General features: G+C 44.0%; 1 protein-coding gene across 2 annotated transcripts; it reads left to right on the top strand.

Annotated features, from left to right (window-relative positions):
* Positions 1-323: 323 nt before the first annotated feature.
* eno3 (enolase 3, (beta, muscle)) lies at positions 324-16,676 on the top strand. Of its 2 annotated transcripts, none has more exons than XM_046329209.1 (11): positions 324-394; positions 5,415-5,504; positions 5,621-5,716; positions 6,350-6,478; positions 6,888-7,021; positions 10,139-10,361; positions 11,086-11,283; positions 11,662-11,738; positions 13,850-13,974; positions 14,413-14,580; positions 16,413-16,676. In XM_046329209.1, the coding sequence occupies exons 2-11, from the start codon at positions 5,420-5,422 to the stop codon at positions 16,480-16,482; spliced, it is 1,305 nt and encodes a 434-aa protein (XP_046185165.1). In that variant the 5' UTR covers positions 324-394; positions 5,415-5,419; the 3' UTR covers positions 16,483-16,676. The 2 variants fall into 2 exon arrangements, with proteins under 2 accessions (XP_046185165.1, XP_046185166.1); XM_046329210.1 differs by having other exon boundaries at positions 358-394; positions 5,419-5,504.
* Positions 16,677-20,019: the final 3,343 nt, after the last annotated feature.

Genomic DNA, 20,019 nt, shown 5'->3' with positions numbered 1-20,019 from the left:
ATATTGATGAATCATTTGGAGAGAAACATATTATATATTGATGAATCATTTGGAGAGAAACATATTATATATTGATGAATCATTTGGAGAGAAACTAAGAAACATTATATATTGATTACTCATTTGGAGAGAAACATATCATATATTGATGAATCATTTGGAGAGAAACATATGTATTCGACACATTAACACAAACGCAGACATATCTCACCGTCATTTCATTTTCTGCATTTTTTAGTGTGTCTGATAATTTCCCTTCCGCCCCTAAACCCTTGTCCTTATATGGGGGCGGCAGGCCACTAGTGGCAGTCTATAAAGCACCGGAGGAGGGACAGGGGTGTCACTTTCCAGAAGGACAGTCGGACAGCCAGCCAGCCGCATCAACCCCCCTCAGGTACCATGCTTTCTGGGTTATTCGATTCGCTTTGCGCACACATTCATAGAAACTTCAGAAACATTTACAGGCCTAGGAAAGACCAACTTGTTTAGTTGTCACTTGAATGTTCCTCTTGCTTTGGCGCTCTCAACTCTAGCCTTGTAACTGTGTTTGCTTATGTTCTATGACTGATAAACTTTAGAAACAATGAATACTTTAATTTTAGCCTTTGGGATTGAAGCAATGGGATATGTTCTTAGACATTGCAACTGTTGAAAACATACAGTGTAGCCTAGTTCTCATGCGTCTGCGATTTAATTAGTTTTTCATCTTTTCAGTTTTTGTACACAAACCTCCTCCTGTGTGTTTGTAGCCGAATGACAACGTGATGACCTTCAGTTGAGGACACTAATAGTTCATGTGTTGTAAGCTACAAAGTTGAAGGCCTAGAATAAACTATAATAATTAACTTGACTGTTACTCTCTGCAGATGGATCTGAGCTATACTACAGCCTGTATAGTAAAGCCCCAATATTTATTTAGGCATATATATTTATGACCAGCATGCAATTAAATATTGTAGAGGGATGACTTTAATTCACTTCCACATTTGCAGCGCATTTGATTATAGTCCAGGCCTACACTACATCTAACAGAGATAGTTTGCAGGATGTAGACTATAGCATCGGAGGGGGAGCAGGACACTGTTACATAATCTCCCGATAATGTGCCGTCTCACAATCACTGTCGGGCACTGCGCCGTTTCAGTTGCGTCACTGTGATGCTCTTTTGATATTTCTGTGTGACGTTATACTTCCTCTCGACCATCTAATCTTTTCAAACATTCTGTAAGTATCCAGGCAGTTCCAGATATAACTCTTTAGTGTTCCAAAGTGTTCTGCAGCTATCCCCATAAGAGAACCCTTTATGGTTCCAGATAGAACTCTTTAGTGTTCCAAAGTGTTCCGCAGCTATCCCCATAAGAGAACCCTTTATGGTTCCAGATAGAACTCTTTAGTGTTCCGCAGCTATCCCCATAAGAGAACCCTTTATGGTTCCAGATAGAACTCTTTAGTGTTCCAAAGTGTTCTGCAGCTATCCCCATAAGAGAACCCTTTATGGTTCCAGATAGAACTCTTTAGTGTTCCAAAGTGTTCCGCAGCTATCCCCATAAGAGAACCCTTTATGGTTCCAGATAGAACTCTTTAGTGTTCCAAAGTGTTCCGCAGCTATCCCCATAAGAGAACCCTTTATGGTTCCAGATAGAACTCTTTAGTGTTCCAAAGTGTTCTGCAGCTATCCCCATAAGAGAACCCTTTATGGTTCCAGATAGAACTCTTTAGTGTTCCAAAGTGTTCTGCAGCTATCCCCATAAGAGAACCCTTTATGGTTCCAGATAGAACTCTTTAGTGTTCCAAAGTGTTCTGCAGCTATCCCCATAAGAGAACCCTTTATGGTTCCAGATAGAACTCTTTAGTGTTCCAAAGTGTTCTGCAGCTATCCCCATAAGAGAACCCTTTATGGTTCCAGATAGAACTCTTTAGTGTTCCAAAGTGTTCTGCAGCTATCCCCATAAGAGAGCCCTTTATGGTTCCAGATAGAACTCTTTAGTGTTCCAAAGTGTTCTGCAGCTATCCCCATAAGAGAACCCTTTATGGTTCCAGATAGAACTCTTTAGTGTTCCAAAGTGTTCTGCAGCTATCCCCATAAGAGAACCCTTTATGGTTCCAGATAGAACTCTTTAGTGTTCCAAAGTGTTCTGCAGCTATCCCCATAAGAGAACCCTTTATGGTTCCAGATAGAACTCTTTAGTGTTCCAAAGTGTTCTGCAGCTATCCCCATAAGAGAACCCTGTATGGTTCCAGATAGAACTCTTTAGTGTTCCATGTAGACCCAAAAGGGGTTTAGTGTCTCCTAGGGCTGGCCCCATTTAGTGTCTCCTAGGGCTGGCCCCATTTAGTGTCTCCTAGGGCTGGCCCCATTTAGTGTCTCCTAGGGCTGGCCCCATTTAGTGTCTGGCCCCATTTAGTGTCTCCTAGGGCTGGCCCCATTTAGTGTCTCCTAGGGCTGGCCCCATTTAGTGTCTCCTAGGGCTGGCCCCATTTAGTGTCTCCTAGGGCTGGCCCCATTTAGTGTCTCCTAGGGCTGGCCCCATTTAGTGTCTCCTAGGGCTGGCCCCATTTAGTGTCTCCTAGGGCTGGCCCCATTTAGTTTCTCCTAGGGCTGGCCCCATTTAGTGTCTCCTAGGGCTGGCCCCATTTAGTGTCTCCTAGGGCTGGCCCCATTTAGTGTCTCCTAGGGCTGGCCCCATTTAGTGTCTCCTAGGGCTGGCCCCATTTAGTGTCTCCTAGGGCTGGCCCCATTTAGTGTCTCCTAGGGCTGGCCCCATTTAGTGTCTCCTGGGGCTGACCCCATTTAGTCTACTGGTCAATAGGCTGCTGGTCGAGCAGTATTTCTTTAGTTGAGTAGCAAAAAATAAATAATAATAATAATCATGACGCCTGTCTGAGTGGACTGATCCATTGTGGAGGCTGTGGGGATGGCACAGTCTGTCAGGACAGGGAGAACGGGTGCTAGTCACAATCAATTGCAGTTGGACTCCCTCTTGTCAGTTGTGTGTCTTAATTATTTAATCTAATAGTGTCAGACAACCTCGGTGCATATAGTTGATTTGATTAAAACACATAGGATGTGTTGATATATGGAAAAATACGCTTTTTACAATTTCGACAGCCCTAGTTTCTCCTGTGGGAACAGCCGAAGAACCTCTTTTGGTTCCAGGTTGCAGAGTGGTACAGTGCATCTGCTAGCGATCCAGTCCAACAGGGTGAATGGTGTGCTGTGCAATAGGTTTTTGTGTAGAATGAATGAATGAAGATTGGGTACATTTAGAGGAGATGTGGGTTGTGGGTTTTAATGTTAATGAGGACATGCAGCATGTTAGCCTAGTTTAGCTAAACCAACAGCCTAGACCAGAGTTTATTTTTTAAATCTAGAACATCTTAATGTTGCTCTAAGATATTGCTTTAAAATGTTGATGAGGACATTCAGAATGAGAAGGTTGTCTCCCAGTCATATAAGGGGAGTCTCAGGCAGAGTCTCAGGCAGAGTCTCAGGCAGAGTCTCAGGCAGAGTCTCAGGCAGAGTCTCAGGCAGAGTCTCAGGCAGAGTCTCAGGCAGAGTCTCAGGCAGAGTCTCAGGCAGAGAGGCAGAATGACATAAAATATAACTCAAGAACCAGATAGGAAATGTAATCTCAAATGTTCTGAATGTTGAGTGTGTGTGGGTGAGGGCCAGTGTGTTTATTAATACACACACTGTATTGCGTACTGTAATACAGTAATGCCATGGCCAACAATAACATGGAGTGAAAGGTCACACTGAAGCCTCTAGTGAATCTACAGAAAGGTCAAACTAAAAGGTTAAAGATTAAACAGGCTCTAGACCTCTTCACACACACTGCTAACAACACACTCAGCTCAGAACGTATACACACACACACACTGCTAACAACACACTCAGCTCAGAACGTATATACACACACACACTGCTAACAACACACTCAGCTCAGAACGTATATACACACACACACTGCTAACAACACACTCAGCTCAGAATCTATACACACATTACAAATAACCAGGTAACCATACTACCCTAACCTACGTAACCATACTAACCTAACCTACGTAACCATACTAACCTAACCTACGTAACCAGGTAACCATACTACCCTAACCTACGTAACCATACTAACCTAACCTACGTAACCAGGTAACCATACTACCCTAACCTACGTAACCAGGTAACCATACTACCCTAACCTACGTAACCATACTACACTAACCTACGTAACCAGGTAACCATACTACCCTAACCTACGTAACCAGGTAACCATACTACCCTAACCTACGTAACCATACTACCCTAACCTGCGTAACCAGGTAACCATACTACCCTAACCTACGTAACCAGGTAACCATACTACCCTAACCTACGTAACCAGGTAACCATACTACACTAACCTACGTAACCAGGTAACCATACTACCCTAACCTATGTAACCATACTACCCTAACCTGCGTAACCAGGTAACCATACTACCCTAACCTACGTAACCAGGTAACCATACTAACCTAACCTACGTAACCAGGTAACCATACTAACCTAACCTACGTAACCAGGTAACCATACTACCCTAACCTACGTAACCATACTACCCTAACCTACGTAACCAGGTAACCATACTAACCTAACCTACGTAACCATACTACCCTAACCTACGTAACCAGGTAACCATACTAACCTAACCTACGTAACCAGGTAACCATACTACCCTAACCTACGTAACCATACTACCCTAACCTACGTAACCATACTACCCTAACCTACGTAACCAGGTAACCATACTACCCTAACCTACGTAACCAGGTAACCATACTAACCTAACCTACGTAACCATACTACCCTAACCTACGTAACCATACTAACCTAACCTACGTAACCAGGTAACCATACTAACCTAACCTACGTAACCAGGTAACCATACTACCCTAACCTACGTAACCATACTAACCTAACCTACGTAACCAGGTAACCATACTACCCTAACCTACGTAACCATACTACCCTAACCTACGTAACCATACTATACTAACCTACGTAACCAGGTAACCATACTAACCTAACCTACGTAACCAGGTAACCATACTACACTAACCTACGTAACCAGGTAACCATACTAGCTGTGTGCGATGCTTGTAGGAGCAAGCACAGCGGGGAGAGTGGGCCAGATTCCACTGTGATGCAGACATGATACCTACACAGTGGCTAAGTCAGGTCACACACAGAGGTGTACATACCGACTACAGTACAGATTGGAGACTCTGACCTGAATTCTGATTGACTGAGAGCAACAGTGGAAATCTGAAGGTTACTATAATACTTGATTATTCCTTTTTTCTCTCCCCTTCCCCCTGTCCCCTCCCATCTTTCTCTCACTCTCTCCCCCTCATCTCTTTCTATCGCTCCTCTCTAGTCAGTATGTCTATCACTAAGATCCATGCCCGAGAGATCCTCGACTCCAGAGGAAACCCCACTGTGGAGGTGGACCTCTACACCGCTAAAGGTGCACAGTGTTTACATACAAACATACTGTACCACGATGTTGTTCACCGACCCAGCAATCTAACTTCTCTCTCTGTCTCTCTCTGTCTCTCTCTGTCTCTCTCTCTGTGTGTTCAGGCCGTTTCAGGGCAGCCGTGCCCAGCGGTGCCTCTACCGGTGTCCATGAGGCTCTGGAGCTGAGAGATGGAGACAAGGCACGCTACCTGGGAAAAGGTGAGTTATGTCTCTCTGGGATCTGTTGATCTGGATGAGAGATACTCAAATCTAGACCATAAGTCCAGTTCCACTTTTGATTTTAATTTCTAACTGCTAGTTAATTGCAGTCACCTGGTGAGGTACAAGTCTATCGAGTAGAGGTACAGGTCTATGGAGTAGAGGTACAGGTCTATGGAGTAGAGGTACAGGTCTATGGAGTAGAGGTACAGGTCTATGGAGTAGAGGTACAGGTCTATGGAGTAGAGGTACAGGTCTATGGAGTAGAGGTCTATGGAGTAGAGTCAGTTTTGAATATCCCTGGAGTAGAGGTACAGGTCTATGGAGTAGAGGTACAGGTCTATGGAGTAGAGGTCTATGGAGTAGAGTCAGTTTTGAATATCCCTGGAGTAGAGGTACAGGTCTATGGAGTAGAGGTACAGGTCTATGGAGTAGAGGTACAGGTCTATGGAGTAGAGGTACAGGTCTATGGAGTAGAGGTACAGGTATATGGAGTAGAGGTACAGGTCTATGGAGTAGAGGTCTATGGAGTAGAGTCAGTTTTGAATATCCCTGGAGTAGACTGATTGGTTTCTCTGTGATCTAACAGTGTTCTCTCTCTTTAATATATAATCCTCTTTACTATCTCTAAAGGTACCATTAAGGCTGTGGATCATGTGAACAAGGACATCGCTGCCAAACTGATTGAGAAGAAGTTCAGCGTTGTTGACCAGGAGAAGATTGACAAATTCATGCTGGAGTTGGACGGAACTGAGAACAAGTGTATGTCTCTCCTCCTCTGTCTTTCTTGACGTTAAAAGTTTGAGCGCTTAAGCCCAATTTACACCTTCTGCTTCTATCGAACGTCCACTCCCATCAACACAGGATTCCTCGTCTGCGTCCACACATCTCCTAGGAAACGTGTTCTGCTGACGCATAGAGTCCGTGCAGATGGGAGCGGGCACTTTGATAATGCATCGTGTTGTTCAAATTAAATGAGGCTTAACATTGTCAATGTAAACTCTTAGCAATATGCATATTCACACAGTCCCCCTTCCACCTGCCCCCCACTCCTTCCTGCCTGCTCCTGTCCCCCTTACCCTCCCCCACCTCCTGCCCCCTTACCCTCCCCCACCTCCTGCCCCCTGCTCTTCCTGCCTCCCCCTCCCTCTTGCCTCTCCCCCTCCTGTAGCTAAGTTTGGAGCCAATGCCATCCTGGGCGTGTCTCTGGCGGTCTGCAAGGCAGGAGCAGCAGAGAAGGGAGTGCCCCTGTACCGACACATCGCTGATCTGGCCGGACACAAGGATGTCATCCTGCCCTGCCCCGTGAGTACAGGTTTAACCTTTAACCCTGACCCCTGCCCCATCATATACCTACCTATATAATATAACCAGGACATCACCCTGACCCATCATATACCTACCTATATAATATAACCAGGACATCGCCTATATAATATAACCAGGACATCACCCTGACCCATCATATACCTACCTATATAATATAACCAGGACATCACCTATATAATTAAAAAAACAGGACATCACCTATATAATATAACCAGGACATCACCTATATAATATAACCAGGACATCACCCTGACCCATCATATACCTACCTATATAATATAACCAGGACATCACCTATATAATATAACCAGGACATCACCTATATAATATAACCAGGACATCACCTATATAATATAACCAGGACATCACCCTGACCCATCATATACCTACCTATATAATATAACAGGACATCACCTATATAATATAACCAGGACATCACCCTGACCCATCACATACCTACCTATATAATATAACCAGGACATCACCCTGACCCATCACATACCTACCTATATAATATAACCAGGACATCACCTATATAATATAACCAGGACATCACCTATATAATATAACCAGGACATCACCTATATAATATAACCAGGACATCACCCTGACCCATCATATACCTACCTATATAATATAACCAGGACATCACCTATATAATATAACCAGGACATCACCTATATAATATAACCAGGACATCACCTATATAATATAACCAGGACATCACCTATATAATATAACCAGAACATCACCTATATAATATAACCAGGACATCACCCTGACCCATCATATACCTACCTATATAATATAACCAGGACATCACCTATATAATATAACCAGGACATCACCTATATAATATAACCAGGACATCACCTATATAATATAACCAGGACATCACCCTGACCCATCATATACCTACCTATATAATATAACCAGGACATCACCTATATAATATAACCAGGACATCACCCTGACCCATCATATACCTACCTATATAATATAACCAGGACATCACCTATATAATATAACCAGGACATCACCCTGACCCATCATATACCTACCTATATAATATAACCAGGACATCACCTATATAATATAACCAGGACATCACCTATATAATATCACCAGGACATCACCCTGACCCATCATATACCTACCTATATAATATCACCCTGACCCATCACATACCTACCTATATAATATAACCAGGACATCACCCTGACCCATCACATACCTACCTATATAATATAACCAGGACATCACCTATATAATATAACCAGGACATCACCTATATAATATAACCAGGACATCACCCTGACCCATCATATACCTACCTATATAATATCACCAGGACATCACCCTGACCCATCATATACCTACCTATATAATATAACCAGGACATCACCTATATAATATAACCAGGACATCACCTATATAATATAACCAGGACATCACCTATATAATATAACCAGGACATCACCCTGACCCATCACATACCTACCTATATAATATAACCAGGACATCACCCTGACCCATCACATACCTACCTATATAATATAACCAGGACATCACCCTGACCCATCACATACCTACCTATATAATATAACCAGGACATCACCTATATAATATAACCAGGACATCACCTATATAATATAACCAGGACATCACCTACCTGGGCTCAGTTCCCGCTCAGCCCAGTCAAAACTGTTCGCTGCTCTGGCCCCCCAATGGTGGAACAAACTCCCTCACGACGCCAGGACAGCGGAGTCAATCACCACCTTCCGGAGACACCTGAAACCCCACCTCTTTAAGGAATACCTAGGATAGGATAAGTAATCCCTCTCACCCCCCCCCCTTTAAGATTTAGATGCACTATTGTAAAGTGACTGTTCCACTGGATGTCATAAGGTGAATGCATCAATTTGTAAGTCGCTCTGGATAAGAGCGTCTGCTAAATGACTTAAATGTAAATGTAAATGTAATAATATAACCAGGACATCACCCTGACCCATCATATACCTACCTATATAATATAACCAGGACATCACCCTGACCCATCATATACCTACCTATATAATATAACCAGGACATCACCCTGACCCATCACATACCTACCTATATAATATAACCAGGACATCACCCTGACCCATCATATACCTACCTATATAATATAACCAGGACATCACCCTGACCCATCATATACCTACCTATATAATATAACCAGGACATCACCCTGACCCATCATATACCTACCTATATAATATAACCAGGACATCACCCTGACCCATCATATACCTACCTATATAATATAACCAGGACATCACCCTGACCCATCATATACCTACCTATATAATATAACCAGGACATCACCTATATAATATAACCAGGACATCAGCCTGACCCATCATATACCTACCTATATAATATAACCAGGACATCACCCTGACCCATCATATACCTACCTATATAATATAACCAGGACATCACCCTGACCCATCATATACCTACCTATATAATATAACCAGGACATCACCTATATAATATAACCAGGACATCACCTATATAATATAACCAGGACATCACCTATATAATATCACCAGGACATCACCTATATAATATCACCAGGACATCACCCTGACCCATCATATACCTACCTATATAATATAACCAGGACATCACCTATATAATATAACCAGGACATCACCTATATAATATAACCAGGACATCACCTATATAATATAACCAGGACATCACCCTGACCCATCACATACCTACCTATATAATATAACCAGGACATCACCCTGACCCATCATATACCTACCTATATAATATAACCAGGACATCACCTATATAATATAACCAGGACATCACCTATATAATATCACCAGGACATCACCCTGACCCATGAGTACATATAACTTCATATTTACAACTACCTTTATACTTGATGTACAGTATATTGTCAGCTTTGAAATGAATAATAAATAACATGGCTAACATATCAAATTAGAAATGACATTTCCTAAAGAATATGTGTTCTTGCCTGCCCTAACTCCAGGCCTTCTTCTACACCTCTCTCCTCCCTCCCTCCAGGCCTTCAACGTGATCAACGGTGGTAGCCATGCTGGTAACAAGCTGGCCATGCAGGAGTTCATGATCCTGCCCATCGGAGCGTCCAACTTCCACGAGGCCATGAGGATCGGAGCTGAGGTTTACCACAACCTGAAGAACGTGATCAAGGCCAAGTACGGAAAGGATGCCACCAACGTGGGAGATGAGGGCGGCTTCGCACCCAACATCCTGGAGAACAACGAGGGTAAGAGTTTATAGGGCACCCTGGAGGAGCTGCACCACAGGGACTATTACTATAGGGCACCCTGGAGGAGCTGCACCACAGGGACTATTACTATAGGACACCCTGGAGGAGCTGCACCACAGGGACTATTACTATAGGACACCCTGGAGGAGCTGCACCACAGGGACTATTACTATAGGACACCCTGGAGGAGCTGCACCACAGGGACTATTACTATAGGACACCCTGGAGGAGCTGCACCACAGGGACTATTACTATAGGACACCCTGGAGGAGCTGCACCACAGGGACTATTACTATAGGACACCCTGGAGGAGCTGCACCACAGGGACTATTACTATAGGACACCCTGGAGGAGCTGCACCACAGGGACTATTACTATAGGACACCCTGGAGGAGCTGCACCACAGGGACTATTACTATAGGACACCCTGGAGGAGCTGCACCACAGGGACTATTACTATAGGACACCCTGGAGTGGAGGAGCTGCAACACAGGGACTATTACTATAGGACACCCTGGAGGAGCTGCACCACAGGGACTATTACTATAGGACCCCCTTGTGGAGCTGCACCACAGGGACTATTACTATAGGGCCCCCTTGTGGAGCTGCACCACAGGGACTATTACTATAGGACCCCCTTGTGGAGCTGCACCACAGGGACTATTCTAAAGGGCCCCCTGGCGGAGGTGTGTGATACTTTAACCCTTTCTTCTCCCTCCAGCTCTGGAGCTCCTGAAGTCAGCCATTGAGAAGGCCGGCTACCCAGATAAGATCATCATCGGCATGGACGTGGCCGCCTCTGAGTTCTACAAGGCAGGGAAGTACGACCTGGACTTCAAATCACCTGACGACCCTTCCAGGTACATCACCGGGGATCAGCTGGGAGATCTGTACAAGAGCTTCATCAAGGGATATCCCGGTACGTAGAGAAACACACACACTGTATATACACCCTTCCCCTCTAACTCCTCTCCTCTTCCTCCAGTCCAGTCCGACACTGTATATACACCCTTCCCCTCTAACTCCTCTTCCTCCAGTCCAACACTGTATATACACCCTTCCCCTCTAACTCCTCTCCTCTTCCTCCAGTCCAGTCCGACACTGTATATACACCCTTCCCCTCTAACTCCTCTTCCTCCAGTCCAACACTGTATATACACCCTTCCCCTCTAACTCCTCTCCTCTTCCTCCAGTCCAGTCCGACACTGTATATACACCCTTCCCCTCTAACTCCTCTTCCTCCAGTCCAACACTGTATATACACCCTTTCCCTCTAACTCCTCTCCTCTTCCTCCAGTCCAGTCCATTGAGGATCCCTTCGATCAGGATGATTGGGCTGCATGGTCAAAGTTCACCGCTGCCGTCGACATCCAGGTGGGTCCAGTTTGTTTGTCTTCAGCTCCTCCTATATCTATAGGGTTCTAACATTTTAACGTAACCCCTGGTGACAGCCAATACAAAATTGCAATGGGGCGGAGATAAAAAAAAATGATCTTTTACATCACATTTCCTGCAGTTCTACACATTTTGGCTTAGGGTTCAGGCAAATGTTTGCAGTTTCTAATATATTAACTGATCAATGGGCCCCACCCCGGTCGGTAATTCGACCATGCTTACTACAAGATTAGATAGCTGGCCGAAGTGGCAATTTTCGCATGAAAATCTTGGTGAGTAAAGCTTGTTTTTTTATTTTTGATGTATGGCAGCAAAGCCACTACACAACACAATAATTCCACTATAGCGGTGAGACGGTGCCCACAAACTGTTAGGGCCTACATAAAGCTGTCCCAACAGCAGAGTCCTATCAGCGGAGCCTTGTCTGGCAGCAAAACAGTTCATTCAGCCTCACTTTTTATTTTACCTTTATTTAACCAGGCAAGTCAGTTAAGAACAAATTCTTATTTTCAATGACAGCCTAAGAACAGTGGGTTAACTGCCTTGTTCAGGGGCAGAACGACAGATTTGTACCTTGTCAGCTCAGGGATTTGAACTTGCAACCTTCCGGTTACTAGTCCAACGCTCTAACCACCAGGCTACCCTGAGGAGGGAAGCTAGATAATGTTGTTGGGTCTGGAGGAGGGAAGCTAGATAATGTTGTTGGGTCTGGAGGAGGGAAGCTAGATAATGTTGGTGGGTCTGGAGGAGGGAAGCTAGATAATGTTGTTGGGTCTGGAGGAGGGAAGCTAGATAATGTTGTTGGGTCTGGAGGAGGGAAGCTAGATAATGTTGTTGGGTCTGGAGGAGGGAAGCTAGATAATGTTGGTGGGTCTGGAGGAGGGAAGCTAGATAATGTTGTTGGGTCTGGAGGAGGGATGCTAGATAATGTTGTTGGGTCTGGAGGAGGGATGCTAGATAATGTTGTTGGGTCTGGAGGAGGGATGCTAGATAATGTTGTTGGGTCTGGAGGAGGGATGCTAGATAATGTTCGGTTCAAAAATAATTTCGGCATTCGTTATTATTTAGAACAATGCATTTTTTTTGCGAGTTACACATCCACAAGGAGTCAGTAGAAATTATATTAGTTTAAGCAAGTACATGCCTGTATATAGCCCATCTGGAAATAGCCCACCCAACTACCTCCTCCCCATATTTATTTATCTTGCTCTTTTACACCCCAGTAGCTCTACTTGCACATCTGTCACTCCAGAGTTAATTGCTATATTGTAATTACTTCACCACTATGGCCTATTTATTGCCTTACCTCCCTATCTTACCTCATATGTACACACTGTATATAGACTTTCCTATTGTATTGACTGTAGGTTTGTTTATGTGTAACTCTGTTGTTTGTGTCACATTGCTTTGCTTTATCTTGGTCAGGTCGCAGTTGTAAATGAGAACTTGTTCTCAACTGGCCTACCTGGTTAAATAAAGGTGTTCTCAACTGGCCTACCTGGTTAAATAAAGGTGTTCTCAACTGGCCTACCTGGTTAAATAAAGGTGTTCTCAACTGGCCTACCTGGTTAAATAAAGGTGTTCTCAACTGGCCTACCTGGTTAAATAAAGGTGTTCTCAACTGGCCTACCTGGTTAAATAAAGGGTTATATATATAAATACCTGGTTAAATAAAGGGTTAGGGTTATATATATAAATACCTGGTTAAATAAAGGGTTAGGGTTATATATATATATATATATATATATATATACCTGGTTCAATAAAGGGTTATATATATAAATACCTGGTTCAATAAAGGGTTATATATATAAATACCTGGTTAAATAAAGGGTTAGGGTTATATATATATATACCTGGTTCAATAAAGGGTTATATATATAAATACCTGGTTAAATAAAGGGTTATATATATAAATACCTGGTTCAATAAAGGGTTATATATATAAATACCTGGTTAAATAAAGGGTTAGGGTTATATATATATATACCTGGTTAAATAAAGGGTTATATATATAAATACCTGGTTAAATAAAGGTGTTCTCAACTGGATAAATAAAGGTGGAAAAACATCTGTATGTTATTCTCCAGGTGGTGGGAGATGATCTGACCGTGACCAACCCCAAGCGTATCCAGCAGGCTGTGGAGAAGAAGGCCTGTAACTGCCTGCTCCTCAAGGTCAACCAGATCGGCTCCGTCACAGAGTCCATCAAGGCGTAAGTATAGGGCCCCCTCGCAGAGCTGCCCTACAGGGACTATATTACAGGGCCCCCTGCTGGAGCTGCGCTACAGGCACTATATTACAGGACCTTCTACTGGAGCTGCACCACAAGGACTATATTACAGTGCCCCCTGCTGGAGCTGCGTTACGGGCACTATATTACAGGGCCCCCTGCTGGAGCTGCACCACAGGCACTATATTACAGGGCCCCCTGCTGGAGCTGCACCACAGGCACTATATTACAGGGCCCCCTGCTGGAGCTGCACCACAGGCACTATATTACAGGGACAAATTGATCATCTCTTATGTGAAATGGGTGTAGTAGTGACTAGGCTTCTCATTATATAGTATTAGTTCATTTTTTGCTTTGATTTCTTTCTGTTATGAAAAGTACTTTAGAAGTTTAAATAATGATTTTGTATTATTCTTACAGGTGTAAGCTGGCCCAGTCTAACGGATGGGGTGTGATGGTGTCTCATCGCTCCGGAGAGACAGAGGACACATTCATCGCTGACCTGGTGGTCGGACTCTGCACTGGACAGATCAAGACTGGGGCCCCCTGTAGATCAGAACGTCTGGCCAAATACAACCAGCTGATGAGGTTAGTTACACTAACCCTAGTTAATACTATAGCCCTAATACACTGACCCCTACAGGAAAACACCAGCTACTGCACCCAGCCTGACTTTATATTAAGTTACTACTGTAGTGTATACCATATATAGATATATACAGTGGGCAAAACAGTATTTAGTCAGCCACCTATTGTGCAAGTTCTCCCACTTAAAAAGATGAGGCCTGTAATTTTCATCATAGGTACACTTCAACTATGACAGACAAAATGAGAAACAAAAATCCAGAAAATCACATTGTAGGATTTTTAATGAATTTATTTGCAAATTATGGTGGAAAATATGTATTTGGTCACCTACAAACAAGCAAGATTTCTGGCTCTCACAGACCTGTAACTTCTTCTTTAAGAGGCTCCTCTGTCCTCCACTCGTTACCTGTATTAATGGCACCTGTTTGAACTTGTTATTAGTATAAAAGACACCTGTCCACAACCTCAAACAGTCACACTCCAAACTCCACTATGGCCAAGACCAAAGAGCTGTCAAAGGACACCAGAAACAAAATTGTAGACCTGCACCAGGCTGGGAAGACTGAATCTGCAATAGGTAAGCAGCTTGGTTTGAAGAAATCAATTGTGCGAGCAATTATTAGGAAATGGAAGACATACAAGACCACTGATAATCTCCCTCGATCTGGGGCTCCACGCAAGATCTCACCCCGTGGGGTCAAAATGATCACAAGAACGGTGAGCAAAAATCCGAGAACCACACGGGGGGACCTAGTGAATGACCTGCAGAGAGCTGGGACCAAAGTAACAAAGCCTACCATCAGTAACACACTACGCCGCCAGGGACTCAAATCCTGCAGTGCCCAGACGTGTCCCCCTGCTTAAGTCAGTACATGTCCACGCCCATCTGAAGTTTGCTAGAGAGCATTTGATTGATCCAGAAGAAGATTGGGAGAATGTCATATGGTCAGATGAAACCAAAATATAACTTTTTGGTAAACTCAACTCGTCGTGTTTGGAGGACAAAGAATGCTGAGTTGCAGCCAAAGAACACCATACCTACTGTGAAGCATGGGGGTGGAAACATCATGCTTTGGGGCTGTTTTTCTGCAAAGGGACCAGGACGACTGATCCGTGGAAAGGAAAGAATGAATGGGGCCATGTATCGTGAGATTTTGAGTGAAAACCTCCTTCCATCAGCAAGGGCATTGAAGATGAAACGTGACTGGGTCTTTCAGCATGACAATGATCCCAAACACACCGCCCGGGCAACGAAGGAGTGGCTTCGTAAGAAGCATTTCAAGGTCCTGGAGTGGCCTAGCTAGTCTCCAGATCTCAACCCCATAGAAAATCTTTGGAGGGAGTTGAAAGTCCGTGTTGCCCAGCAACAGCCCCAAAACATCACTGCTCCAGAGGAGATCTGCATGGAGGAATGGGCCAAAATACCAGCAACAGTGTGTGAAAACCTTTTGAATACTTACAGAAAACGTTTGAACTCTGTCATTGCCAACAAAGGGTATATAACAAAGTATTGAGAAACTTTTGTTATTGACCAAATACTTGTTTTCCACGATAATTTGCAAATAAATTCATTAAAAATCCTACAATGTGATTTTTCTGGATTTTTTTTCTTCTCATTTTGTCTGTCATTGTTGCAGTGTACCTACAAAAATGAAAGGCCTCTCTCATCTTTTTAAGTGGGAGAACTTGCACAATTGGTGACTGACTAAATACTTTTTCGCCCCACTGTGTGTATATACATACCAGATGTGTTCAATTCAAACTGCTGGACAATATTTTCTGTTGCAAAGATGAAGGATCCTGACCTCTAACCCCTGACTTATGTCCTTCAGGATTGAAGAGGAGCTTGGAAACAAGGCCAAGTTCGCCGGCAAGGACTACCGTCACCCCAAAATCAACTAAACCCTCCATCTCCTCCTTTAATCCCTCTACCACCACTGACTGTCTACCCTCCTCTTGGGGTCTGGGGTCAGAAGAAGACAAATTTCCACTTTTTATGTTTTTTATCTTCGGCCCTTCCACCCCCCCCCCCACCCCCCCTGTTACGAGTGACTGTTTTGACGTAACGCGAGAAATAAAACAAAACCAAATTTAAAGTGGTGCTCACCTGTCTTTATTGAATGTGTGCTGCTCTGATCCACATCACTGACTACTGTGTGTAAATGGTTCCAATTGGCTCTTACATCTCCCACCCCCTCTCTTACATCTCCCACCCCCTCTCTTACATCTCCCACCCCCTCTCTTACATCTCCCACCCCCTCTCTTACATCTCCCACCCCCTCTCTTACATCTCCCACCCCCTCTCTTACATCTCCCACCCCCTCTCTTACATTTCCCACCCCCTCTCTTACATTTCCCACCCCCTCTCTTACATCTCCCACCCCCTCTCTTACATCTCCCACCCCCTCTCTTACATCTGCCACCCCCTCCTCTCCCCGTAACAATTCCCCAGGTCGTTGATGTAAATGAGAATGTTTTCTCAGTCAAATTACCGGGTGAAAATTGTTTTTTAAAATAAAGCAAATGTAGTGATCTATTTAGACCAGAGGGATAGAACTAGTGGTGTCTGGTATAGGGGGACTGAACTAGTGGTGTCTGGTATAGGGGGACTGAACTAGTGGTGTCTGGTATAGGGGGACTGAACTAGTGGTGTCTGGTATAGGGGGATAGAACTAGTGGTGTATAGGGGGATAGAACTAGTGGTGAATAGGGGGATAGAACTAGTGGTGTATAGGGGGATAGAACTAGTGGTGTCTGGTATAGGGGGACTGAACTAGTGGTGTATAGGGGGATAGAACTAGTGGTGAATAGGGGGATAGAACTAGTGGTGTATAGGGGGATAGAACTAGTGGTGTATAGGGGGATAGAACTAGTGGTGTATAGGGGATAGAACTAGTGGTGTATAGGGGGATAGAACTAGTGGTGTATAGGGGGATAGAACTAGTGGTGTATAGGGGATAGAACTAGTGGTGTATAGGGGGATAGAACTAGTGGTGTATAGGGGGATAGAACTAGTGGTGTATAGGGGGATAGAACTAGTGGTGTATAGGGGGATAGAACTAGTGGTGTATAGGGGGATAGAACTAGTGGTGTATAGGGGGATAGAACTAGTGGTGTATAGGGGGATAGAACTAGTGGTGTCTGGTATATGGGGATAGAACTAGTGGTGTCTGGTATATGGGGATAGAACTAGTGGTGTATAGGGGGATAGAACTAGTGGTGTATAGGGGGATAGAACTAGTGGTGTATAGGGGGATAGAACTAGTGGTGTATAGGGGGATAGAACTAGTGGTGTATAGGGGGATAGAACTAGTGGTGTATAGGGGGATAGAACTAGTGGTGTATAGGGGGATAGAACTAGTGGTGTATAGGGGGATAGAACTAGTGGTGTCTGGTATAGGGGGATAGAACTAGTGGTGAATAGTGGGATAGAACTAGTGGTGAATAGGGGGATAGAACTAGTGGTGTATAGGGGGATAGAACTAGTGGTGTCTGGTATAGGGGGATAGAACTAGTGGTGAATAGGGGATAGAACTAGTGGTGTCTGGTATAGGGGGATATAACTAGTGGTGAATAGTGGGATAGAACTAGTGGTGTCTGGTATAGGGGGATAGAACTAGTGGTGAATAGTGGGATAGAACTAGTGGTGTCTGGTATAGGGGGACTGAACTAGTGGTGTATAGGGGATAGAACTAGTGGTGAATAGGGGGATAGAACTAGTGGTGAATAGGGGATAGAACTAGTGGTGTATAGGGGGATAGAACTAGTGGTGAATAGGGGATAGAACTAGTGGTGAATAGGGGGATAGAACTAGTGGTGAATAGTGGGATAGAATTAGTGGTGAATAGGGGATAGAACTAGTGGTGTCTGGTATAGGGGGATAGAACTAGTGGTGTCTGGTATAGGGGGATAGAACTAGTGGTGAATAGGGGATAGAACTAGTGGTGAATAGGGGATAGAACTAGTGGTGTATAGGGGATAGAACTAGTGGTGTATAGGGGATAGAACTAGTGGTGTATAGGGGGATAGAACTAGTGGTGTATAGGGGGATAGAACTAGTGGTGAATAGGGGATAGAACTAGTGGTGAATAGTGGGATAGAACTAGTGGTGAATAGGGGGATAGAACTAGTGGTGAATAGGGGGATAGAACTAGTGGTGTCTGGTATAGGGGGATAGAACTAGTGGTGAATAGTGGGATAGAACTAGTGGTGAATAGGGGATAGAACTAGTGGTGAATAGGGGGATAGAACTAGTGGTGTCTGGTATAGGGGATAGAACTAGTGGTGAATAGTGGGATAGAACTAGTGGTGAATAGGGGGATAGAACTAGTGGTGAATAGGGGGATAGAACTAGTGGTGTATAGTGGGATAGAACTAGTGGTGTATAGTGGGATAGAACTAGTGGTGTATAGTGGGATAGAACTAGTGGTGTATAGTGGGATAGAACTAGTGGTGTATAGTGGGATAGAACTAGTGGTGTATAGGGGATAGAACTAGTGGTGAATAGGGGGATAGAACTAGTGGTGTATAGTGGGATAGAACTAGTGGTGTATAGTGGGATAGAACTAGTGGTGTATAGGGGGATAGAACTAGTGGTGTATAGGGGGATAGAACTAGTGGTGTATAGGGGGATAGAACTAGTGGTGTATAGGGGATAGAACTAGTGGTGAATAGGGGGATAGAACTAGTGGTGAATAGGGGGATAGAACTAGTGGTGTATAGTGGGATAGAACTAGTGGTGAATAGGGGATAGAACTAGTGGTGAATAGGGGGATAGAACTAGTGGTGTATAGTGGGATAGAACTAGTGGTGAATAGGGGATAGAACTAGTGGTGAATAGTGGGATAGAACTAGTGGTGAATAGGGGATAGAACTAGTGGTGAATAGGGGATAGAACTAGTGGTGTCTGGTATAGGGGGATAGAACTAGTGGTGAATAGGGGGATAGAACTAGTGGTGTATAGGGGGATAGAACTAGTGGTGAATAGGGGGATAGAACTAGTGGTGAATAGGGGATAGAACTAGTGGTGAATAGGGGGATAGAACCAGTGGTGTATAGGGGATAGAACTAGTGGTGTATAGGGGGATAGAACTAGTGGTGTCTGGTATAGGGGGATAGAACTAGTGGTGAATAGGGGGATAGAACTAGTGGTGAATAGGGGGATAGAACTAGTGGTGTATAGGGGGATAGAACTAGTGGTGTCTGGTATAGGGGGATAGAACTAGTGGTGTATAGTGGGATAGAACTAGTGGTGAATAGGGGGATAGAACTAGTGGTGTCTGGTATAGGGGGATAGAACTAGTGGTGTATAGTGGGATAGAACTAGTGGTGAATAGGGGATAGAACTAGTGGTGAATAGGGGATAGAACTAGTGGTGAATAGGGGATAGAACTAGTGGTGGTGTCTGGTATAGGGGGATAGAACTAGTGGTGTATAGTG

The sequence above is a fragment of the Oncorhynchus gorbuscha genome, linkage group LG25 (assembly GCF_021184085.1).
Source record: "Oncorhynchus gorbuscha isolate QuinsamMale2020 ecotype Even-year linkage group LG25, OgorEven_v1.0, whole genome shotgun sequence".
Lineage (NCBI taxonomy): Eukaryota > Metazoa > Chordata > Actinopteri > Salmoniformes > Salmonidae > Oncorhynchus > Oncorhynchus gorbuscha.
Note: the sequence above shows the minus strand (reverse complement) of the source record. Positions and strands in the feature narration are given on the sequence as shown.